This window comes from Mollisia scopiformis, assembly GCF_001500285.1.
Source record: "Mollisia scopiformis unplaced genomic scaffold LY89scaffold_17, whole genome shotgun sequence".
In the NCBI taxonomy this organism is placed as follows: domain Eukaryota; kingdom Fungi; phylum Ascomycota; class Leotiomycetes; order Helotiales; family Mollisiaceae; genus Mollisia; species Mollisia scopiformis.
The window spans coordinates 573,412-598,105 of NW_017263597.1; the positions used below are offsets into that span (position 1 = coordinate 573,412).

General features: G+C 47.8%; 7 protein-coding genes across 7 annotated transcripts; 3 read left to right on the forward strand and 4 right to left on the reverse strand.

Moving 5' to 3' along the window:
• The first annotated feature begins 395 nt into the window (after window positions 1-395).
• On the forward strand, window positions 396-2,337 carry LY89DRAFT_686816 (uncharacterized protein). The gene is made up of 2 exons (XM_018215369.1): window positions 396-846; window positions 891-2,337. Exons 1-2 carry the CDS (start codon window positions 410-412, stop codon window positions 2,161-2,163), a joined length of 1,710 nt encoding a protein of 569 aa, XP_018068689.1. The 5' UTR covers window positions 396-409; the 3' UTR covers window positions 2,164-2,337.
• On the reverse strand, window positions 2,237-3,058 carry LY89DRAFT_136013 (uncharacterized protein). The gene has a single exon (XM_018205275.1). The coding sequence runs from the start codon at window positions 2,949-2,951 to the stop codon at window positions 2,310-2,312; it is 642 nt and encodes a 213-aa protein (XP_018068690.1). The 5' UTR covers window positions 2,952-3,058; the 3' UTR covers window positions 2,237-2,309.
• Window positions 3,059-4,260: 1,202 nt separating this feature from the next.
• LY89DRAFT_590033 (putative cytochrome P450 oxidoreductase) lies at window positions 4,261-6,045 on the reverse strand (the record flags this gene model as incomplete). Its single annotated transcript, XM_018209570.1, has 3 exons — window positions 4,261-4,430; window positions 4,499-4,774; window positions 4,932-6,045. The coding sequence occupies 3 exons, from the start codon at window positions 6,043-6,045 to the stop codon at window positions 4,261-4,263; spliced, it is 1,560 nt and encodes a 519-aa protein (XP_018068691.1).
• Window positions 6,046-8,884: 2,839 nt separating this feature from the next.
• On the forward strand, window positions 8,885-10,668 carry LY89DRAFT_620725 (uncharacterized protein). The gene is made up of 3 exons (XM_018210923.1): window positions 8,885-9,411; window positions 9,460-10,024; window positions 10,078-10,668. Exons 1-3 carry the CDS (start codon window positions 9,013-9,015, stop codon window positions 10,425-10,427), a joined length of 1,314 nt encoding a protein of 437 aa, XP_018068692.1. The 5' UTR covers window positions 8,885-9,012; the 3' UTR covers window positions 10,428-10,668.
• A 527-nt stretch (window positions 10,669-11,195) lies between these two features.
• Window positions 11,196-13,606, reverse strand: LY89DRAFT_784297 (uncharacterized protein). The gene is made up of 3 exons (XM_018222772.1): window positions 13,245-13,606; window positions 11,479-13,180; window positions 11,196-11,428 (listed from the first exon to the last, which is right to left on the reverse strand). Exons 1-3 carry the CDS (start codon window positions 13,537-13,539, stop codon window positions 11,413-11,415), a joined length of 2,013 nt encoding a protein of 670 aa, XP_018068693.1. The 5' UTR covers window positions 13,540-13,606; the 3' UTR covers window positions 11,196-11,412.
• Window positions 13,607-14,746: 1,140 nt separating this feature from the next.
• On the forward strand, window positions 14,747-16,906 carry LY89DRAFT_708712 (tannase and feruloyl esterase; the record flags this gene model as incomplete). Its single annotated transcript, XM_018217702.1, has 9 exons — window positions 14,747-15,176; window positions 15,226-15,260; window positions 15,308-15,455; window positions 15,525-15,564; window positions 15,619-16,058; window positions 16,102-16,230; window positions 16,283-16,420; window positions 16,468-16,625; window positions 16,677-16,906. 9 exons carry the CDS (start codon window positions 14,747-14,749, stop codon window positions 16,791-16,793), a joined length of 1,635 nt encoding a protein of 544 aa, XP_018068694.1. The 3' UTR covers window positions 16,794-16,906.
• Window positions 16,907-17,529: 623 nt separating this feature from the next.
• Window positions 17,530-24,281, reverse strand: LY89DRAFT_784300 (fatty acid synthase-like protein subunit beta). The gene is made up of 3 exons (XM_018222773.1): window positions 24,012-24,281; window positions 18,723-23,949; window positions 17,530-18,668 (listed from the first exon to the last, which is right to left on the reverse strand). The coding sequence occupies exons 2-3, from the start codon at window positions 23,911-23,913 to the stop codon at window positions 17,575-17,577; spliced, it is 6,285 nt and encodes a 2,094-aa protein (XP_018068695.1). The 5' UTR covers window positions 23,914-23,949; window positions 24,012-24,281; the 3' UTR covers window positions 17,530-17,574.
• Between the last annotated feature and the right edge of the window lie 413 nt (window positions 24,282-24,694).

Consider the following 24,694-nt stretch of genomic DNA (forward strand, 5'->3'; position numbering starts at 1 on the left):
TATAATAATACCTATTTCCAAAGTCGGTACGAGCAGCACAGTGAAGAAGAAATCATATCATGGCTTGAGTAAGCGTATGGTCTCTACATTTACTTGAAATTATGAAAAAAAGCTTTCGGGATGGGCCTTATTTTGTTGCCGAAGTGAAAGCGAGTTCTTGGAAATTCTCTTATCTTATATTCCTATCTTATCAATTGTCTATCAGTAGTGAATTTTTTGACTAGCTTGTCGTCCGAAATTTTCCAAATATCTTCGTCTGAAGGTCTTCCCCCACCACCATCGGAGTTAACGGAGATAACACCGACACAAAAAAAGACCGTGCACCAAAATGGCTCGCTTCAAGAATGTCGAACCGCCTAAGCCTTCTGCTCCGCCTCTTGCCCTTCGGCGCAGCAGCAGGATTGCTAAAATGTCTACAGGAACGGCTTCTCCTGCAAGAGAGGCTACCCCTCCAGGATCGAATTCGCTGTCCATTCCGACAAAGCGCGCACTCGACGATGATCATCAACCTGCAGTCTCCTCCCCATTGAACCCCGATTTCAAGTCCAAGGACAATGCGCCCCTCGCTCATGAACGCGCCTCGCGAACAAAGAAGGAGTCCTTGAAGAAGCGCGAATCCAAGGCAGGTTCCCTTGCACCAGACACCAGCGCGAGAGCAACTCCAGATCCCAAGGCAAGCACTTCGAAGAGCAAGAAGACTGAAAGCGATCTTGCGCCAATTCGATACAAACTCCCTCCACCAAAATCCACAGACTTCGAAGCTCCTCGAGGTCCAATATTTATTCCTGCGCATGCAAAGATCGCTCCAGATGGCACATCAGTCCAGTTCAATGAGACTACTGACCAGTATGTTCCTCAATTCCATGGCAATTCTATGCTAATAGCTTCAGTGTCTACAACAAGAAGAACTTCCATTACACCCATTGCATTGCTGATCCTGCATTTCCATCCTCTCTCTATTACCGTCAATCTGAAAGCGAACCCTTTAACCCCCGACTGAACTTCGAAGATACTTCTACACACATGTTCCTTGATGAAGGCGGCAGACACATCACCACAGACAAGGGTTTCCGAATGGCTAAGGGCAACGTCTGCGTACGCGAAGGTAGATTCTATTGGGAATGCAAGATCACAAGTGGTATTCCAAAGCGAAAGCATAGCGACGCGCATGCTGGTCCGGACAACGGCCATGTTCGCATGGGTTGGGCAAGACGTGAAGCTACATTGGATGCACCAGTCGGATTTGATGCTTATAGCTACGGCCTTCGAGATGTTCGGGGTCAAAAGGTTCACATGTCTCGACCAAAGGATTTCTTCCCACCAGGAGAGGATATTCGTGAGGGAGATGTGATTGGCCTCGAAATCAACCTTCCATCTGAGTCGCTTCATCGAAAGGTCGTCGAAGGCCAGTATAACCCCGCAGTGGATTTGGCAGACGAAGGAAATACGAGCATTGAGCGAGCAGACATCATCCGCGATCGAGTCCCAATTCGTTTCAAGGCACACCTATACTTCGAGCAGATCGAGTATCACTCCTGCAAGGAACTTGAAGAACTGATGAACCCCTCACCAGTCGTATCTTCCTCTGGTGGATTCGGTGCTGGTCAAGAACCAGGTCCAACACATCTAGTCCCTGCTCTCCGCACCCTCCCGTATTCGAGCATCAAAGTCTACAAGAATGGACAACTGATGGGAACCCCCTTCACCGACCTTCTTGCATTCCTTCCACCAGCTTCGAAGCCATTGCCACAAGTAGGAGCTAGAGAGGGTTTGGACGATGGCATGCTAGGCTATTACCCAGCAGTGTCTGTCTTCCGTGGTGGTGCTGCAGAGGTTAACTTTGGACCGGATTTCTGGTATCCACCTCCAGGATTTGAGGATCAAGACGACGAAGTAGACATGATTGGCAACGATCAACCTGCTACAAAAACCCTAGAACTCAACAAGCTTCGAGCAGTCGGTGAGCGCTATGATGAGCAGATCGTGGAGGACATTGTGTACGATATCGTAGACGAAGTTGATTTCTGGATGCAAGATGGCGGCGTTAGCGGAAAAGGAGTTGCGAACGGCGTGCGTGCTTCAGGAGTTTCGGTTCATAACGACTTGGCTGGTGGTCTTCTCGATTCTTCGGAGATCAAGGAGTTGGTGCAGGAGGATGACTGATTTCGGAGTTTCTCTCGAGATACCATAGCAGAATTACCTGCGCACTATGTATATTATCAGCTTACCTTTGCAAAGCCAAAGCCCAAAATAAATGCATGCCTGATTTTCCCCAACGCCGTTCAATGCAATGGTATATAGTCTCCCTTCTAATTCCGCCTCAATTCATCCCATCCCACCCTAGACATTTGTAACCTCTCTTCAATAGCCCTCAGCCTCCCTTCTTGATCCCTAACCAGACCCATCATATCACTCATCTGAAAGTGCATCTCCGTAACCTCGACCGCAATCCTCCTGGTCTGGATCTTTTGCAACTTCTCCGCAATAGTCTCCACCCCTCCCTTGCTCCTCAACCACAACACCCTATGCACAAAATCACTCTTATAATACTGCTGTGTGGCATCAAAACTCCACTCCAGCTCTTTCTCTCTGCCCGTATGCTCCGTTTCCAAAAACGGGCGCTCGTACGCCTTGAACTCCCGTATCAAATCCTTGACCGCATCATTGATAACTTTCGTCGGCCCGCCTTCGTAGTATATCGTGGGCCGATTCTTCGACGAGGATCGCCCTTCCTCTTTATCGTTCCCCCGCCGCCGTTTGCGTTTTAGGTATTCGCGCTCTTCGTATAGTGCTTGTCGGAGGGTGGAAAGAGCGTCTTGGAGCTGTTCGGGCGCTTGGCCTATTGTTACGAAGGATTCCCAGAATGCATGGAGCCAGATCGCGAGTGTGAAAGAGAAGGAGATGAAGCCGATTACGATGGATGCGACACTGACTGGAGCGAGGGCCACCATTTCCGGGTCAGTTGGGCGACGGCCATGTGAGACAGTGGGGTAGAAATCGAGGGGTTGAGACTGTGTTTTGAGGGAAGCGGATGCACGGATGGGGGGAGGTGAAAAGTAAACAAAAGAAAGTCTTGGTGGTTGCTGCGGGGGCTAGTTTAGTGACTCGGCTTACTGTATTGGAGACTGCCGATGCCGGATGCTGATCAATAGCTTCATGCCGGGATGCGTCTTAATAACGAGGTTGCTTTTGCGGGGATGGATCATCTTTTGAGACCTTGTTCGGTACCGGAGTTTATGCTATCTTGGCGCAGTACGCCGCATCGTCATATGCTAGACATCCAGAACTACAGCGCTAAGTTGCGAAGTCATAAGACGGGCGAGGTCACATCCTTGTTCAGCTTGCAATAGGTTACTTTACACGAGATAAGGAAGCCGTTCGATTTGAAGATAGCATGATACTTGTGAGACATTGAGAAAGACGTATTTGGACACATGCCACTCGCCAAAGAGAGAGACTTGAAGGTGTAACCGCTTCGTAAATAAAGAGACCAAACCGCAACAGAAGGAGGGAAGCTGGAAATCAAATGATCTAGAAGTATTGTCACGGATATGAAGATGAAGCTCGTCTCGCAAATGACTGTGTTGTAGAGCTTACAGTCGACCAACATCTAAAACTTGTTCGCTTGGCAATAGTCTCTCGAATGAAGACAAAAGGCTTCAATCCTGCAGCATCCATGATGACCCTGGAGCAGGTGGCACCTGGGATGAGTTAAGCATATCTTCGACCCACCGTAATCTCGAAGGAAGATTGCAAATTCTAAGCTACATTCAGCTTAGGCAGAAAAAGTGAGACGCACTTGAAGTCAAAGATGCTCCCATACGAGAGGAGAGCGAAAGCGAGCAAGAGAATAATAGCGAGTGGCAACAATTCACAAGATACGGTCATTGCTAAAACCTGATTTGCAGAACGTTCTTCGCTTTCGTAAGTTGATGCGGTAAGTTTAGTCCGTAAACAACTCCTGTGCCCCAGATTGTGACCGAGGGTATAGAAGAGGACATAATCGAGATTTGAATGGTCGACACTGGGTTCTGCCAACTTCCCAAGCAACTTTAAAAATATTCCTTAAGTACTCGTCTGCTCATCTATCATCTAAATATCATTTCCTAAAAAGCAACGTTGATAAATTCAAGCCAAATTCCAATAGCAGAGGTAAACCACGATACTACCGGAGTTCTAAAATCCAAGAGAAGAAAAGAGAGTATCTTCGTTACCAAGCGTCCACCAACTCCAACGCCATAGCTCGCACCGAAAATCAAATCAAGCAATGGCTTCCTCGTCCCTGACAACCTCCAACCAGCATCCATTGTCATTCCTGAGATTCAAACCCATGTGCTCCTTCCAAGGTCTTGAGTCGCGGGGTTTGATCTCCTTGAAAGTCTGCAAGAGCCGGATGATGACATAGCTTGTCTCCTGGAGCGCATATTGCTCTATCACAAAGCATTAGCCATCATGCTGCTTTCTTCTTAGCGAGTCAAGAGGAGAAAGCTGAACTTACGACCAGGACAAGCTCTGGGACCCAAGAGGAAAGGGAAGAAGGAACCACCCCGCTCTTTCAACGCTTCGACATTCTCCCATCTCTCGGGCTTGAAAACCAATGCATCGCTGCCGTAGACTTCCTCCGAACGGTGGATAGCGAAGGAGGAAAATACTATCTTCTGTCCTTTGTGGATGTAGACTGGTGAGTTACCATCTGAGCCACCTCCAACGGGTAACGTGGTGGATGTATTGGCAATACGAGCGTTGATTGGGACCGGAGGATAGAAGCGAAGTGCTGCGCAGAAGGTATGTCAGCGTAAATTGTGCAATGAAATTAAGAAGAAGGAAGAAAGAAAGGGAGAGTGACGAAACAGCCAGAGTAAGTTGCCCAAAGAGATTGGGAAGGAAGAAAGCAGGAGTGATGTTACAAGAGTTGAGAGTTAGTGACGAACCTTCATTGAGTACACAGCGCAAGTAAGCAAGCCCCTTAATCTGTGCGAGCGTTGGAGGCTCACGACCAATAATCTCCAGAATACTTTGTCTCAGCTTAAGGAAAACATGTTCGTTCCGTGCAAGCAGGTACAACACCGATGACATAAGACTTGACGTTGATTCAGTGCCAGCGATCAGAATCGTTGTGACGTAGTCTCGAAGCTCGATCTTGTCCCTGCTAAACTCTGCAAGAGCGTCAAGCATGTTATAGCCCTCCGGTTCGTAACTCTTCTGGTCAACTCTATCGTAAGGAATCAGTCTAGCCAACGTAGCGTCGATATACTTTCCAACGAAGCGATGGATGATCTCCGTGTCGATACGCATTTGCTTCTTACTCATGAAACGTGAGAGAGGGCCGACAAATCCTCCAGTGGCAATTCGGTGCTGAATATCTGTGATGGCTTCGGCAAACACTTTCTTCTCCTCTGTTTGGTACGTGGTAAGCGAGTTTGCTGAATCTCCCAGGCAGAATCCAGTTGTGAGGTCCATCATGAGGTGACGAAACAGCACGGACAAGTCGAATGGTTTGCTATCAGGGATGCAGTTCAGAAGATTTTGAACGCTCTTCTCTTGTCGACTGACGTCTATGATAGAGCGTAGGTTGGAGAAACGTGCTTGATGTCGATATGTGTCTCTGGTAGCCTTCCAGCGAGGTCCATCAAGTTGGAATATGCTGTGTGCTAAGAGGGGCTTGAATAGATGACCGCGAAGAGGGCTGCTTTCCCAGTCGGCGAATCCAGTAACCAAGATTTGTCTGATATTTCGAGGATCGCAGGTAAAGACGACTCTGGAAGTAAAGACACGAGAGGTGTAGGTGTTGCCATATTCGGAGAAGAGCTTGATTGCTGTAAGAAGAGACTGCTTCTTGAGGAAAATCTTCGTTGACCGGATGATCTTGCTGATTCCAAGAGGGTCATAGGCATTCTCGAGAGGAGGTTGGCGGCAACCAAAAAGTTTGTAATATTGGCGGGCTTCTCGATGACGTTTGTAGGCTTGAAGACTTGCAGTTACGAAAATGATTGATAGAAAGATGAGGAGAATCAACAAGCGTACTGGAGGAAAGCCAGACACCATATTGATAGCCGTAGTAGGTAGAATATCCGGAGTTGACTTCATCATGCTTGAGGTTGGGTGCTGCGGCTGAAAGCAGGAAGGATAGTGAAGGAGTTGACTAGAGAGCAAAGAGGTTTCTCCTTAGTTGACTATTTAGCTGTAGCCGAGGTGTTTGACTTCATAGGGTAAGATGATAGAACGTAGTGCCTCTTGTAAAAGCAATAGGGAGAGGTAGTATTCAGTGGCCTCAGTGCGAAGGACTTCTGACGAGGCCAGGAGAGCAATTGGCCCTCTTCTTATACCTAAACAGAGGGGCATTTTGGGCCACCCTGAGTGAATTTTCCCAAATGCCAGACCTTGACACTCATCATATGGGCAAGAATAAACTCTCAACCCGCTCCATCCGCTCTCTGACACACCATTGCTCATTCCCACACTTTCTACCTATCGACATGGGTACAAGACTCGAGGATATCCAGAGCAGCGGCTCACATGCGATGGTGTGTCCAGAGCTTGCTGCAGAATAGGGACATGATCCATCGACCTTGCCATTTTGAGTAGCGTGCCTGGAGCATTGTCCCACTTTGTCGTCGGGTGGTTACACTGCGGCCAGTGTTATCGAAGATACCAATCCGAGGCATTGGTAAGAGGGTGTTCGTCCCAAGACCAAAATATAGCAGTCCAATTACATTATGCAATATCTCGCCAGCCGCGCGGAACCTAATCATCTGGGGTCCCGACGGAAACATCCCTCCCTCCCGCTGGAGATATGCAAGGCGTAAACCCAAGCATGACATTCGCAGACAATCCTTGTCATCCACTACAATATCCGGCGCAGGTGAGTTACTTTCAACATGTCCCAGGGAACTTGTGGATGACGCTAGGTCTTTTTTAAGGTCTGCCACTGACTGCCACGTGGACGTGGCACATTCGCTTTCCAAAACATCTCGCAGAACATATAATCATCAATGATGGGATTCTTCCTCCAATATGGCCTCTGTGAATCAGTTGACATTTACTTCCAAAGTCTCGGATCAGGAATTCAAACAGGGGTGAAACCAAAACAATATGTCCACGATTTAATTGACGTGAACAAAAACAAAAGGGGAGTTCGGAGCTTCCACGGCCCATAAGCGAAGCATATTGGTGGGGTCACCACCATGATCAAGCAAGTAGGTGCATAATCTGGGATTTCAAATATGCCTTATCTATGCACTTCAAAATCGAGAAGCAAGCAATAGAAGGCAATTGGCTGCCCCGCACGAGATGTCTTAGAACCACAGAAAGAGACATTCGATGCCAAGTAGCCTCGGCGGATGGGAGGTACTGTTTTGATCATTCTTGCAGGCAGGATGGGGTAAAACCATATGATTCGACGCAAGTCCGAACTGGTCTAAACAAGTCTGAAAAGCATCTCCAGCCGCAAGCAAGTTTTCAATGGAACCAAGCAGCATCCGGAGGGTTATTGGAAATGTAGCCAGCCCAACACATGCACTTTCATGTTTGGAAGAAATGTGAAAGCTAACATGAGGCCATTTTTGATGCCTAAGCAGAATTTGCAGGATGGAAGCGTTTGTGAATCTTTTGAGTAACAGAATTACATCAATTCCCAGCTTTCAGTAACCATAAACGTGTTCTCAAATGCACAGATGCCAGATATTTGTGGCTGGTAGTCTGCGTCCTGAAGGACCAAGGAATACCCTGACTGGAATGCATCGGGTGACAGCACCTTTGGGCATGGCATGCTGAGCCGAGAACCTCGATCATATCGAAGTAAGGATATTGGTCTCGACGTCGTCTATACGAGACCATGAGTGAGCCGATGCTGAAACATTTCGATCCGTTCTCGATCTGCCAGCAACGTATTCCTTGTGCGGCGGGTTGATCTCCGAGGAAAGTGTATCGGATAGCATACCTGTTCCTATTCATAGTACCACAAATAGGCGCGGGTCGGAACGCTGGAGCGAGCACTACCTGCCACTTTGGTCCTCTAATGGCATGGGTTGATGTCCCAAGGGAGCGGGCCAGACCGTCGTCCCGGAGGGTCTCATTACCAACTGATCATCGATCCAGAACAAGTAAGCAAAAATGTCAATGAGCAACAAATAGGAGATTTATTGAAAATAACCTAGCCAACTAATGAGCTTTCTTGTTCTGCAAAGACGGTCAACCATTTTGCATCTATCACAACTGGGGAAGCGGAACTAGGATGAAGTTTTTCAATACCCAGCTGATCATGTCTTGCTTCCTAGGATATTCGTTTTGCGTTGTCCCTCTGGCATTGGCGTTTAGCCATAAGATAGGCCAGGCTCGTCCATACCCGGAAGTTGCACACCAAGGTGACGCTGGAAGAAGATTTCGAGGAGGTGTGTCAGCTTGTCTCTTATCTCGTATGGCGTATTTTTGCGTACCTTGATGCACTATACGATTTGTGATCAAATGACGCTTTGAAGTTTGAGCAGTGGCTATTTCCTTATACTCGAGATGCATCTCGAAAAGCGGTATCGTTTGGCGATTTTTCTCGAGTTTTTCAGGGCGATGACTGTCTGGATGTTGAAGAATATTTAAAGATTTCCAGAATATATAAGATATCTATTTGTGGTAACGTGAAAAGTCTTCAATGTGTTCGTTTCATGAGCAACCACGTATCGTTGTTCACTTTGTAGGATATGATTCGTTTTGATACCCCTGCCATGCATCTCTTGCATCGAGAGAAGAGTTTTGCGTGGGAGAAAGGAGGTGGTGTGGCTGAGCATGTGGCGCACACAGTGGGGTGAGGTGGCACGGGCCAATTCATTCGCTAATCTTTGAACCTTGGCCTTGTTTTCAGGGATAGTGCATAAATGACGTGTGGCTGAAAGAAACAAGCAAAGCTGTTGAGCAGTGACAGACGTTATTGAAACCTGCCCAAGCATATATCGCCCGACTTTTCCTCTCTCTCTCCCAACAACATACTCGAACATTCAATACTCCGACAGACTCGCAACAATGCTGGAATACTTCACATACAAAAAGATCAAGAAGCACCAGACTGACAAGAAGGCTTCAACACCTTCTACGCCAAGTCATGCTGAGAAACAACATTCGGCGCCTCCCAGTCCTGAGCCCGCGCCACTGCTCAACGAAGAAGATGAGAATTTCTTACAACGAGTAGTCTCTGCAGAAGGAACACCACCTCCGTTGCCAGAGCGCCCTTTGGGATGGATGCCCGAATCTGGCGACTCAACCAACAACAATGCACAGATGGTAGTCCACGATGGGAATGGCACTACGGCAGAAGAGACAAAGCAACACAAAGGAAAAGGCAAAGAGAACGAGAAGTCAAACGACAAGAATGCCAAGAAACCAAGTCGGTTCTCTTTCCTGACCCGAAGTGGTACCAAGAAGGTAAGTTCCCATTGTCCCACCTCAGTCGCACAGCTAACGCATTTCTAGGACAAGAACGATGGCCTCCACCCCGCACCAGTTGTAACCCCCGATGAAGTTACCTCGGAAGTAGACGACATAAACCGAGTCCTCGAAGACCTCAATCTCTCCGCAGTCAACAATCGAGCCTTCTCCCTCTCGAAAGAATCCCAGCAACTCGTCCAACAATTCACAGTCATCCTCAAAGATCTCGTCAACGGCGTGCCAACTGCCTATGATGACCTGAACCACCTATTGGACAACTCACAGGGTCAGCTCTCAAAGTCGTATGATCACCTTCCGGGTTTCTTGAAGAAGCTGGTTACACAATTACCGGATAAATTGACCAAGAATCTGGCTCCCGAGTTGTTGGCCGTGGCTGCTGAAGCACAGGCATTAAATGGCGGTGCATCTGCTGGAGGGGCTACATCATTTGGTGCTGCGGCAAAGAGTTTCTTGAAGCCCACTAGTCTTAAGGATCTCGTTACAAAGCCAGGTGCTGTGGTTAGCATGCTGAAGGCTATCATGAATGCACTGAAGTTAAGATGGCCTGCATTCATGGGCACCAATGTCCTCCTGAGCTTAGGGCTATTCGGTAAGTTCTCAACGTTCTTGTTCTTTGATATGTAGCAACGCTAACTATTGCAGTCCTCCTCTTCGTATTCTGGTACTGCCACAAACGTGGCCGAGAAGTTCGTCTCGAGCGTGAAGGCAAAGCCACAGTCATCGACAGCGACGGCCGAATCGTCGAATTGGAAGATGATCCCATGCTCCCTGAAGGCCCTTCCACTCAAGCTGGACCTAGTGGTTCCCAGACCGAGGGTCCACGATCCACGTCTCGTCGTGACCAAAGAGATCTAGATCCGTATGATGGCCCCAGCTCACGTCCCAGCAGTAGACGAAGCAGAGATAGTAGGCGAAGTAGGGATAGTAGGAAAAGACCTGCAAGCTCAGAGAATGAGACTAGGCAGAAGAGCATGGAGAATGCAAGGAGGTGATGACGATGTGATGACTGGATGTGTTAGATACCCTCATGACTGTACGACAATAGTTTAGTTGAGCGCCTGGAACATATGGACGGAGTTTCTATGGGTTTAAAATGCAAATCGGTTCCTTCTTTGCAATTGTAGAAAATCGATATTTTAGTCTTGTTTGCCTGGAATTTTAATTCTTTTCGAGAAAAGGATACGCTCAATGATATCACTTAGAGTAGAACAATAAAACCTCATGGATTTAAGCCTAACCGAGTTCCATTAAAAAAATTCCCAAATGTTTCCTACCTAACCAGACTATCAAAGGAGCACAAAAGCTAGCAACCCAGCCAATATCAGAAATCCCATCCATCATCACCAAAAAAAAAGAGCAAAACGCCCAGGCACACAGATTTCTCTGTGTGCCCAGGCGCCCAAGCGCGAAGCATTGTCCGAAGTCGAAATGGCGTATTTGTTTCGAGGAGGCGATATTGGCGATTTTACGGGGGAGGGGACACCAAGCCGGTCATAGGGGCCCGCGGCCCAACCGGATTGGATGGCAAGGAATTTCTTATTGAAATCTATATTGTGGGTTTGGCGAGACGAGGCTGGGTTACGTAGGTAGGTGCTTGGGAGGTAGAGGTGAAGGTGAGAGGCACGTTGAGTTACGAATTATGAGTTTTTTTTTGTAGATTATTGCTCTCTTCGTCCTTTGGCAAGTGTTAGTTCGCTTTTGGGAAGGAATAATAAGATTATGTATAAACATCACATAAAGAACGTTCTCGATTTTAGCAAGGTGTTATAAGAACTTGCAATTGCAAAAATATCACTTATCAACCATAGCCTTCGTAAGTTACATTGATACACATGTCAATCACCTCAGACATGTTTTTTTTGAGCAATTTCAAGTCGTGCATAGAAGGGTATTGCTTTTCATTCAGATCTTCTCGGTACAGATAGCTTTCATTTACACCCAAAACTCCCCTTTGAAGACGACCCTAAACCGAGGCACCTAGAATACAAGTCCCCTACACGAGTTAGCATCAATTTTCAATCACACTGCCGGGAGAGTACTTACACTTGATGAATAGCCGTAGGGCCTTCTTCGTTGAACTCAACTCTTGAAAGGAAGCCCTTTGACAGTCCTTGATCCACGACAAATATCACCTTCGCCGCAACCTGCGACCCTAGGAACACGGCTTCGTCGTATTGCTTCCATTCAGGGAAGTAACTTGGAGGAGTAGCGGTCTTGATGCTTGTTGGAGATTGAGAGTGGGAGGAGTGGGAAGGAGCGCCGTTGCCGTTGAATGAAGCTACCGACAGGTTGGGGTTGAGTACAGGGTTTGATGCCGTTGTAGCAGCTAGAAGAAGGGGGTTGACTGCGCTGGCGGTAGGAGGAGCATGAGGCGTAGATGAGAACGAGGCATTGGGAGTCATTGATCCGGTACCACTGGGTGTGGCAATGTTGGAGGGTAGCTCGCTCATGAACATGGTTGCAGAGCTTGGCGATACAAGGTACCGGTTGTTCAAGGTAGCAAGTAGAGCGTCTTTGAAGCCTCTGACTTTGCATCCTGAGCCACAAATGACCAGTGCATCCCAAGCATCTTGTCTCTTCCCGATGTCGTTGACCGAGAGAACAGTCCTGTGGACTGTATCTGCGATAGAATCGATCATGCCCTCGCTCGCAGCTTGGAAACGCTCAACACCAATCTCAATATCTCGGCGAATTCGATCAGGATTTTCTTCTTCGCGAATCTTTCTTCGTTCCTCCTTTCGTGCAGCTTTTTGCTGTTCTCGTCGTGCGGCCTCCTCAGCAGGATCGCCACCCATTGATGGAAAGCCATCACTGCCCATCGGCTTAGCTTCGACAGCAGATACAGGCTCTTCAACAACTGCTGGCGGCGGTGGTGCTACCTCAGGGGTCTTTTGTCTCTTAGCCACGGGTGCCTCCTTGACAGTCTCTTCATAATGAAACATGGCCCGAGGGCGTTTCGAGTTCGGTAGTCTTGCTGGTCTCGCCGCTGCAGCTGCAGCCTCAGCCTTTTCCGCGTCTCTTGTTGCCTTTCGTGCAGCTGCCTTTTCGGCCTTCTCCTTTTCCTTCTTCGCTAAGAATTCCTGAGTTTTGCCACTAGTCACGATACTCGCAACATCCAAAACACCATCATCGTCCACAACTTTCTCATCGAGACCAAGATCATCGTCTATTGGATCGGGCTCTAGTCCTGCAACTCGGGGGGGTTCGGTGATCTTGACACTTGGGCCGGATGAAGCAGCACCTGTCGATGCGGCCGCTGCTGGGTTGGTAATGACATCCTCAGCCACTGCTGCTTCGTCTGTACCTGGTAATGGAGTTCCTGGTGGTAGAATCTCGCAGATCATACTCTTCTTTAATTGCTCAGCCATATCTCGAGTGAAGTCCTTTGACTCGAGCAACTGCATCAATCGCCGAGTCATAGCTTCTCCTCCAGATTTTGGGACAACCCCTCTGCCTGAAATCTGGAAATCGGTTATAGCAGTAACATCGACCTTCTCAAAGCCCACATCGATGATTGTGGCATTGGCGATACCGAAAGCATACGATGTAGCCAGAGCACTGTCCATAATACAGAGAGCCGGGGTCTTGAACTTCTCAAATATGAATTGTGTGACATCCTCATGGTTCTTAGCTGTCCAACATGGTTGTGCGATCAACATAATCGGTGAATGGAGCTGAGGACCGAAGGTAGCATGGACATGTTGCAGGAAAGCGAAGAAGGCTGGCATGTTTTCGATTCGGCCCTCTAAATAAAGAAATTAGCTTCTTTCCATAAATCCAAGTGGTACTGCGGCTAGGTCTCTACGTGCCTTTCAGTGGATAGATAGCTCCTTCATTATCCTCTGGATCCTCGTAGAACTCCTCTTCCTCAACCCCATTCGCAGCGCTAGTCCCCTCCATCGCCACATCCCCATTGCTGACAACCTCCTTCTTCCTAGAACGAATCTTGTGAGGCTCGTAGGTCTTTCCATCGGGCGCAAGGAACATGCGAGTAGGGAATCTATGGGAAGCGGGTGTGAATGATTCTGGTAGACCAAGTTGCGCCAAGGTTGTTTGAGAACCTGGCGCAATGATCAAAATGTTCTCGTCCTTGAAAGGAGGCATGTTGGACACTGCAAGTACTGAATGCAGTTGAGACGGTTGTCGTCGGCGGAGCGAGTGGTCCTTGACAGATAGGGCTGAATGAAGCCGACAGAAAGACGCGTTCTCGCGATCTTTTTTGAGCGCCTCATATGTCAGGCTAACGTAGTCACGGGATTGTTAAAGGCCAATTGTGGTACGAGCCAATATTCACGACTATCCCCTCAACGGCCAGTTCGCTTGGGAATTTTAGTTTCGCCAATCATATCTTGTAATCTTAAGCCTACTCTCCATTTGTGAAATTCTTAGCCGATTTTAGTATTCGAAAATACTAAAATGTCCCGTACCAATTCTAACATTGCACACTGATACATAGTCCGTTTTTAATCAAACTTAAATACTAACTTATCAAGAAGATATTCTACGTTCTCATTAAAAAAATTAAATGTAAACTTGATTTGTTGTGCGCAATACTTTACATTTTGTATTTGGGCCCTGTCGCAAAATCGGCCATGAATTTCACCGCTAGGAAAAGTTAAATGTTTGGGACAACTTTGAGGAATCGTAACAACAACTTCACTCTCGCAAGGTGGTGATAAGCGTAAGTTACTTGACAAACGAGGTGATGGACTGTTGAGAGTTTTGGGGGATTGGGTCGCTTTGGAGAGAGTTTAGCCCAACTTCTGGAGACGTCGTTTTGGCTGGAGGTTTGGGGAATGGGGTGCATTGCTTGTGAGAGTGGTGTTTGGTGTCTTTGATACTTGTTATGCTTGCATGTTGGCACAGTGGTTAGTAAGTTTGTCTCTCTCTCTCTCTCTCTTTTGCAGCCTCGTCACCTTCTTCCATTCGTTGGCTACGTTACTTCCTTTTTTGCTTGTGCTCTTGCCTCTTTGGTACCAACTGTAGTCAAACTACAAACTGCCCGCAGCCTTATCGTCTCCTCTGGGGTATAAAATACCCTCTTCCCTCCACTCTTCTTGACAACAACCACCACTCAAACAACATCTTTCAAACTTTAAATCCAACAACACTCTCCAACTTCAATAATTCTTCAACAAGAGCCAGCTTGCCTTCTACTTGACAATATTTGCACATATACACGGCTTTGAACAATCTCTTTGCTTTCTTCTCAAGTTGACATACACTTTCACCTTAACTTCGACCTTACTGTCATTTGAACTTTCATCGCTTCTCTCAACTCAAAGCTGAAAGTCAAGCCCGATTGCTCAACATGGCTCTTCTCAAGTTGTGCATTGCACTTCTTACTTTCTTCACACTCGCAAGCAGTATGGATCATCAAATTGTCCTCTCCTCCAGCCAATTCAACACCTACAAATGCTCGCACTTTGGTTCTACCCTTTCCCTCCCCAATACCACTGTGAAGTCTGCTCAATGGCTCCCGAATGGCACAGTGATCCAACTTGAACAAGGTTATGGTCTTGCCTCTTGTGGATGGGTGACACAACCCATCAAACGAGACATCTGCCGCATCGTTATGCATGTTGATACGAGTCCCAGATCAAATCTCACGTTTGAAGCTTGGCTTCCAAATGAGAATGAGTGGAACGATCGTTTCCTCAGCACTGGAAATGGTGGTAATAGTGGCTGCCTTCGTTACCCAGACATGGCTTATTCCAGCGGGCTAGCTTTTGCTGCGGTTGGTAAGTGGTTTCCTAATGATGATATTGATGACGAAGCTAACACTCACAGGCACAAACAATGGACACAACGGCAGCAGCGGAATCGTAAGTTTGACTCTTTGGCTTCAAGACCGCTCACTCATGTTTTTAAGGCATTCCTCAACAATGACGATGTGATTGAAGACTTTGCTTATCGTGCAGTGCATACCGGGGTCGTTATCGGCAAGCAAATTACGCAAAAGTATTATGGCAGAGCTCACAAGAAGTCATATTATGCAGGATGCAGCACAGGAGGTCGACGTAAGTTAAGACATCGATTCCTTCACTCTGGTAAAGTTCACATTTCTGATGAAAATTTCTGGCATACAGAAGGCTTCAAGATGGTACAAGACTTTCCAACCGATTTCGAGTAAGCAGTTCGGCTCCTACTATTTAGGGAAGACCTAGTGCTAACTATCTGCAGCGGTGTTCTTGCTGGCTGCCCTGCCCTCAACTTCCCGTCTCTCCAGTCTTGGAGCGGACACTTCCAACCCATCTTCGGCAACCCAGGTGACGATACTTATGTTCCACAAGGTCCGCATTGGGAGCTCATCCACCACGAGATTCTCAAGCAATGCGATGGACTTGATGGAGTTGTAGATGGTATCATCGAAGATACCCGCCTTTGCAGATTCAGACCAGAAGCATTACAATGCTCTCCAGGTCTTGACGGAAAGAATGGAGCATGCTTGACAGGCTCACAAGTCGGCGCTGTCCGAAACGCTTTCACAGATTTCTATGGTGTCGATGGCAACCTCATCTACCCTCGGATGCAGCCAGGGAGTGAGATTATGGCCTCCGAGCAGTTTTATGCCAACGGAACTTTCCTCTACAGCACTGATTGGTTCCGCTACGTTGTATACGGTACGAGAAAGCCCCTGTACTGCGACAATATTAACAGTAATAGATGACACCGAATGGGATCCAGAAACATTCACCATCGACGATGCTCAGAATGCAATTATCCAAGACCCATTCAAGATTTCCACTTGGAATGGAGATCTCTCTCCTTTCGAGGAAGCTGGTGGCAAGCTCAGTAAGTACACTTCCTGTCTTTGAACATCCAAACAAACACTGATCCTTAATAGTTCACTACAGTGGCTTGATGGATGCTACAATCACCTCAGACAAGGATTTCTGGTACTATGATCATGTATCCCGTACCATGGGTCGTGATTCACATTCCCTCGACAAGTTTTATCGCTTGTTCCGAATCTCAGGCATGAGTGAGTACCTCATGGCAAAATTCCTTGGAAATCTCTAATACAATCAGGTCATTGCGTTGGTGGTGATGGTGCTCACAACATTGGCCAGCGTTTCTCCGATTTCGCAGGTCTGGATCCAGAACACAACATCTTGGAGGCTTTGGTACAATGGGTGGAAGATCGGCGTGCCCCCGACACCATCACTGGCACGAGATATGTCAATCAGGTAAGTCTGACTCGACTTGGGAAGAGAATAGGTTCTAACAAAATTTTGAAGTCTAACCATGCCCTTGGTGTGGATTACGAGCGCCGCCATTGCCGCTACCCGTACCGCAATTTCTGCCATGATCCACTCAATTACAAGGATCCGGATTCCTGGAAGTGCATCATTTGAGGGGTGATTGAGTTTGGGGGGAGAAGTTACATAGCATTGCGTTTTCGAGGGTAAATATGGGTGGAATACATGCAAGCGTGATTTCCGTGCGATGGTTTGCTTTGAATGACCACAAGTCGAACAAAGCCCAACACAAGCAGTACGTAGCTGAATAAAGAACTTCATTTGCGCAAGATAGCTATGCCCTCAACGGCCAGCCGGGAATTTTAGCGTGGAACAGAACGCACGGGCCATTCATATTCGACCAGGTCTCTCTCCCCAAAATCCAGCTCAACAACAACCACACCCAAAAACTTTCCCTTGATATGATTGGCTCCCGCCCTCTTAGCGCCAAAAATTCCAGCTTGCTAACATTTTTCAATTCCTTTAGAAATTCTGGGTGGAGATTTTTTAATTCTCTGATTTTTGCGATGTGCAACAAAAGATTTAAGGTTTGGATTAAGGTTTTAAGGTGATATTTAGCGCGGCACTGAATTTTCTGCCTGTTGGCTGCGATATTTTCCACGCACTTTGGCTTGAATTGGTATGCATAGCTGTTAAGATGCTTGCTGGGTAGAAAGACGTTAACTCTTCTTTTGGAAAAGCGATGATCAGATGGAACATATGGCACGATAGATTATCAGAATTAAGTTAGAAACACTTTCTATTTATCTTCTGTTCTCAATATACAGCTACAAAACGAAAATCCCCTACGGAAAACTTTGCTTAAATACACAAATCATTGCAAATGCAACGAGCTCTTTGCAAATCCCAACGCCATCCAAATCAAAAATCTATATCTCTATGCATGCGTACCATTGACCACCCCATTGACACCGTTGGTCTGCGGCTCCTCGTATTTCTCCCAGTTTGCCAAGATGGCACCAATCTTGGGCGAGTTTGTCAATCTGTACACATCCTCGAAATACTCCTTGGTCAACTCGAAAGGCTTTGCGGTGACGTTGGGAATATATTTCCCAATCAACTTGCTTGGGTCAATAGTGGTCTTGTTGATCTTCTTGAGAAGGAAGGATCGGAAGGGCTTGACGCCAGATCGCAAGAAGGTGGAGTGGAAAGGCACATCAATGCCTTTGAGTGGGATGGTCGCGAAGCCTCGTTGGAGGTCCAAAGGCTTGGGCTTGGCTTCTGTTTGCTTCGCGCACTCTCGGATAATCTCAACGAGATGTGCCTTGACGTCCTCGATAGACAAAGTCTGCATCAGTTGTTGGATATCAATCTTCTGAGCCTTTAGGTAGTTCGTGACACCAGTGAGGGTATCAAGAGCACGGAGATCTCCAGCACAGACGTATTGCATGTTGGCAATGTTGTAGTTGACAATCTCAAGCAGCCATCCGGTCTCTTCAGCAATGTTCTCAACAACATATTGCAGAGCTTGCTCGTTGAATGTCTTAGAGATTCTGCTTGGGTTGACAGCACACATGGAGTAGTTTGAACGACCTGTCTCGTCACGTTCGACAGCTACTTGCATGGTGAGACCTCTGTAGAAGACCACAGAGACCAAACTCTCAATAGGCATAACCTCGGCAAGAGCTGCAAGAGCAGAATACTCTCCTAGAGAGTGACCGGCGAAACTGCTGTCGCGCTGAACAAGACCCTTCGAACGCATGTCTTCGAAACTGGCCTTCTCCATGAGTGTTAAGGCAGGCTGTGTGAATTGCGTTGCGGAAAGGAGACCCGTCGGTGAGCGGTAGGTGTAAGAGGTAGTGTTCTCGTCGATCTCTTTGAAGATCTTCTCTGACTTGATTGAACCATCCGATCCTACAGTCTCGAAGGTCATTGACATGTAGTTCTGTCGAATGGCTTTACCACGGGGTCCACCAAAGTAGATTGTCAGCTCCTTGGGGTTGTTCTTGACAATATTCGTGATGGCGAAACCTGAATATCGTTAGTAGGCTCGCTCAAAACAAAGAAACTAAAGAAAAGACTTACCATAGTTGTCCAAGAAATGTTTATCGGCTCTGTCCCAAACCTCCTTTGCGACTGGACTGCTGGCATAGAGTTCCATACCCATTCCTTGTTCTTGAGAACCTTGTCCAGTAAACACATATGCGGACACTGGCTGCTCGACCTCGGCCTCACCAAGCAAGACTTTGTCCTCAGTCTCCTTGTTGCTAGCTTCGACCTTGATGATCTTGCGACCGGCGACCATACCAATGTGCTGGAGCTTGACTTCAATGTCATCATTTGGAAGAACCATGCCGGTCAATGAAGCATGGAAACTTCGAACGCGACCGACATTGTTCTCTGCAGCCCATGTCTCCACAAGACTTCTGACAGCAGCGCTCGAGTACATGCCGTGAGTGATGGTGCCCGGAAGGCTTGCATAACTAGCAAAGACTCTCGAGACGTGGATTGGATTGTAGTCACCGGAAACACGGGCGTATGTCTCATTGGATGCTGGTGCTCTGAGAAGTAGAGGTGTCTTTCCGCTGAGAGGGATGGCGTTCTCGAAGTTGACTGGCTGCTCGATGGATGAACCGTGTCGCTCCAAGTAATCGATGACTGGATTGCCATGAGACACTCCAGCTTCATACTCGACGCTTGCAACTTGAATGATCTCCTTGGTAGGAAGTTCAAGAAGGACTTGACCTCTGGTCTCGACATGGCTAAAGACAGTCTTGTTCTTGAATCTTACCAGACTCTGGAGACGGAAGGTAAGGGTCTGACCAAGAAGCTCATGATCAGGCTCATCCAGACTGAACCACTCCTTAGATCTAAGAACAGCAACGTCCTTGCTGGTTGCAAGATGAACTTGCATAGGAGTCTCGGTCTTTCTCTGGAAAGTGTTCTCAAAATCTGTGTAAGCGCCACGGTACAAGAATTGCGATGTGACTTCCATGACTGGTTTGCCTAGACGAGTGATCGTGCCACACACTTCCACCATCTTACCAGAATCTTGGTTAATGACAGCGTTGATGCGAGCAGTCGTCTCGACTTCGTCGTCCTTCTTCAGTGGCTCAGCACCTGGCAGCATACGGAAACCATTGGACAAATGGACAAGCTTGAGAAGATCTCCATCGATAGTTCGTGGAAAGATGGGCTTCGTGATAGCCTTCCAGCCTACTACAATAGCAAAGTCCATGGGAGCGAAGACCTCCTTTCCTGGTCGGTCGACGAAAGCCTCTCCAGTGTTGCCGACGGCATGAACAAAGTCATTGATAGCTTCGCTCGTAATCGTAGCCTTGCCACCGTTAAATGTGCCTGTGACGGGAGCATCAAGATCCAGAGTTTCATCACCAAACCATGCACGCCAGTAGAATTCCTTAATCCTGTCATTGCGTCCCTGCATGACTTCTCGAATTGGTGCGTAGCCGGCTTCTGGGTGGTAGGTGAAAAGGAGGGGCAAAGGAACTGGTTTGCCAACGGCAGTAGTATCTTTGATCATGTTGACCGAGATCTCATTCTCGCTAGTGCATCGAACGTCAATGACCTGTACGTAGTGGTTGGGTCTAGGTTGCTCCTTAACTGTGATGACAGTCTTTGATGGCTCGTTCGGGTGCAGGATCTCGACAAACAGGCCTCGTACTGGCGAGAAGATTCGCTTCATGGGGTTTGTCTGAAACTTCTGTCCTTGCACAAAGACCTCAGAGGTAAATAATGCGTACCGCCAAGATCGCTTGTGACCAGCAAGAAGAGATATCCATGTCTCAACAGATGGAAGGGTTGCCGTGGGAGATGCTGACAAGCGATATGTTGTCTTGTGTGTATCTTGGGAAATAGTGAGACCTTCCACATCTGTTTCTTCTTCGGGATCAATGAGCTCGCCACCGAAGTATTCGATGACTGGAATTGAAGACTCTTGACCACCATAGATATCTTGGGTAAGACCCTTGATATGAGCATGGTGAATGCCATCCAGAATTTCCTTGATGGGCTCATCCACGATTTTCGAGTACTTCACAGCGGTTGGACCCTGCAAGATACAAGTTCTGCCGACATCTTGGTTGATGACTGCCTCCAAGTCTTCAGATTGCCAAAGGGAATCCTTCTTGAAATAGAACTCGAAGTTCTCGTCCAAAGCTGGGACGAATGTCGTAGGCTTCTGACCTCGGCGTTGGCAAAGGAGGAGGAAGTGCTGGACGTCTTGAGCGTTGATAAGTTGAGTTTCGCATTCGGGGTAAGCAGCGAGGATCTTCTCGACGGTTGGATATGGGTCATCAAGCTCAGAATAACTCTGTAGCAAGGATGGCTTGCCACCGGCAGCAGTAAAGCGCTCTTCAACTCGGCGAATGAAGTCTCCTGTGAGCTTGACATAAGACTTGTCGATCCAACGAGACTCGTGCTTGACAAACATCAGATCCACCATTCGGCGGACGACTTCGCCATAAGTCATGTCCTCGAGGTCAACCGTCTCCCCAGCTTTGTTGCGGCCGAACCAAACCTTCTGGAAATCATCGTTCAGTTTTTTGATGATGTACTCGCGGTTCTTCTTCAGTTCAGGGACACGCTTCTCCTTTGGCAAGCTGAAGATCTTGGCATCCATCTCAGCCCAGAATTTGACACCTCGGGTGGCGAGCTTATGGATGGGCTCACCCATTTCAGATCTGACAGTGATAACACCTCCAGCTGGTCCTTTGTAGGTCTTCTCCCATTGGGCGTCATCGAGACCTTCTGCCTCAGTGATTGCTTTCTTGGCGTTCTTGCTGGTGTGTGCTTCCTTAGCAGTCATCATGCGACTGCCAAAGAGACATCCGTCGAAGGGCATGGGTGGGTAACCAAATTTCCCAGACCAGGTACCAGTTAGATAGGGGTATGTGTCCTCAGCACCGCCAAACCCACTACCAGCAACGAGGATAATGTTGGCACTTCGTCTGATACGACCATACATCTGGAGAATTGGTTGATGGAAATCTTCAAAGGAATGATGGCCACCTCCACGACCTCCAGTCCACTGAAGAATGACTGGGAAAGTAGGGTTGGCCTTGGCAATATTGATAACGGCTTGAATGGCTTCCACGGAACCGGGCTTGAGAGCAATATGCTTCAATCCAAGTGTCTCAATGTATTCCTGAGCAACCTCGATGGAAGGCACTCCCGCTCCGATCGTCAAACCTTCAATTGGAACGCCTTCTGAGCGCAATTGGCCAAGGAGAGGGATTTGCCACTGCATAGCACGAGGATTGACGTAAATGAGGTTAACAGTGATACCACGCCCAGCGGGTGTAGCATTCTCAATCTTTCTCAAAGCCTCGGTCATTGTCTTGGCATTGTAGTAACCACCACCAGCCAATTCGATTTGATATCCGGCATTCATTGTAGCTGCAACGAAATCCCAAGGAACTGTGCAAGGAGTCATACCAGCGACCATGACAGGTGGTACTCCCAACAAACGACTCATCTTTGTGTCAACGTATGTCTCGCCAGTTGATGTCTTGATAAGTCGAGGGCCATGTTCCTTGACCCAATCGATAGCATATTTGACTGCATGCTCCTCATCACGGTCGAAAAGTTCAGGCTTATATCCAACTTCTGGAACAGTGCCGTCGACAGCACCAGCAAGGATTACGCGAACACCAGTACCATCCTTGTTGCGGCTGGTCAAAACACCAAGACCGGAAATACCGCCTGGACCAAAGTCTAGAACATGCGTTGCATCGGGAAAAACTGTTGCTTTCTCCCAGTTCACTGGGTCGTGTGTGATGAGTCGGACGAGTGTCGGGACAATGTCACCCTTGACTTGTGTTCGCAAATCCTTTCCGGTATTTGTATCATACACAGGAATGCCCAGGCTCTTGCTAGGTATCTTGATATCCTTAAGATCTTCACTGAGATGCTCGGGGACATTCGATAGATACTTGCTGTGGAAAGGAGATGTGATAGGCAAGAATCTGTTGACAAATCGGACTTTTCGCTCAGTGAAGGGAATTCGAGTTTGGTCAAGACCAGTGGGAGCTTTGACCTTTCGCAGCTGCAAATTGAGACCATAAAGAGAGATTGGAGGACCAGTGACAACCATGTTTCGCGCACTGTTAATCAACGAGATTGCGATATGTCTGTCTTCGGGAAGATATTGATTGGTCGCATCGATGTGTTGCTGTACTTGAGCTTGGGATAAGTCGCGAATGCTCAACATGGGTGTTGGGACTCCTTCGCCATTGTCGACTGAATCTTGTAAAATCGAAGGAGCCAGAGAAGTTCGTGGGTATGTCTGCTGGCTTCGAGATCCAATCCAAAAGAGGATGGTGAGAGAAGAGATGGCGATATCGTCGAAGGATTCCCACGAGTCTGCAGCCGCCGTTGCAACAGCCAAAACAATACCCTGAGAATGACCAGTCGTTCCGCTGATGCGCTCTCTGAGTTGTCCAGGAGTAAGACCCAGGACTTTGCAGGTGACGGTATAATGTGCAAGTTGCACAAGGCCAATCAGTGGGAAACTGACTGGTGCAGACACCATATAATCAACGTCAGGAGTGGATTCTGGGTCGTGTAGCCATGTCATGACATCCAAACCCTTCGAATAGAGCTTCTCTGCTCTCGGGTCTCGAGAAAGAGTCTGAAGTAACTCTGCAGCAGAGACAATCAATTCCTCTACAAAAGAGGGGTATGTCTTGTAAAGCTCTCTGAGCTCGTCGAAGTATTCCTCAATGTTTCCTTGGCCTCCAAACACCGTGTAAATTTTGGCACTCTCGTCGCTAGCAGCGCGGAAGAGGGCAGACTCGTGGCGTTTGATAGTTCTCCCAGTGGCAGCACGAGCAGCATAATAGCTTCGAACCACTTCCAGCTTCTTGGCATTGATTCCAGGAAGTGTGGCAGCCAGCGCGTGTACTTCATTTCCTCTGAGAAATGCACGCTCGAACTCGTTAATGACAAGCTTCAAGACCTCCTCGTATGAACCTTGCGCATCGTCTTCGCCCTCATCGACATCTTGTGCCACGAATCCTAAGTATCTTGCGACGAGTTCTGCGACGGATGAAGGTTCGTCGTCCTGGGCCAACTCATCGGTGGGCTCTGGCAGAGAGCCAAGAAATCGGTCTTTAATTTGGGAGGCATAGAAGTGGAGGTTTGTGGGTATCAAAAAGGAGTGTTCGAGTGATCCATGGGTCAGGACCAACGGTCGAAGGGAGGAGGATGATCGTGGTGTAGAGACGCCCGTCTGAGGGCCGGTTGAGGTTCCGTACATTGTGGAAATTATTTTGTGGGCGCTTCTAGCTGGCTTCTATCGCAGAGTCAGTACATGATGTCCAATATGTATTACAGAGAGAAGTATTGAGTACTGACCTATTCGCCAAACTCCAGATACTCAGTCAAGAGCAGGAGCAGGAGCAGATGAGAGCGCAGATACAAGCTGCGATGCAGCTGGAATATTTCGTCGTGTCTAGGGAATCTTTTCTATAATCGCGGAAAAAGGATAATAATTAGGTATGGAGGGAATATGGACACAAGAATGATGGAAGCAGGAGGGGGAATTCTGCTGTATGAATGTGGGAGATCAATTGGGGTATTTTCAAGAAATGGTGGTTCTCGAAGCTTGAGTGAGGAAAGTGAGCTTCCCAACGCAACCTCGCCAAAAGTTCTCGTTCCCAGAGACTACGCCGACTAGTGTCTTTTTTGAAGTGTTGGGCCGAATCAGGCTGCATACCGCCACAACCCGGCGCTGCACGACGACGCACGCACGCACGCTGATTGGCAATGCAGGGGACACAAGTGGCAGCGAGAGATGCGACGAGACTCGGGGTTTTGGGGAAGAGCTCACAAATTCTGGAGGCATTGTGCACGGCAACGGGCAACGGGCTCTAGGAGAATCTAGGGTTCACGGCATCTACTGTGCACCTATCGTACCGTGGGTGTACTATAGTACAGTACAGTACATTACATTACACTCCAAGTGAAGTTAATAGAATACTCTATGGTATATCTCCACTATGAGGGTAAGACCCTGAGATTGAGACCCCACAACCATG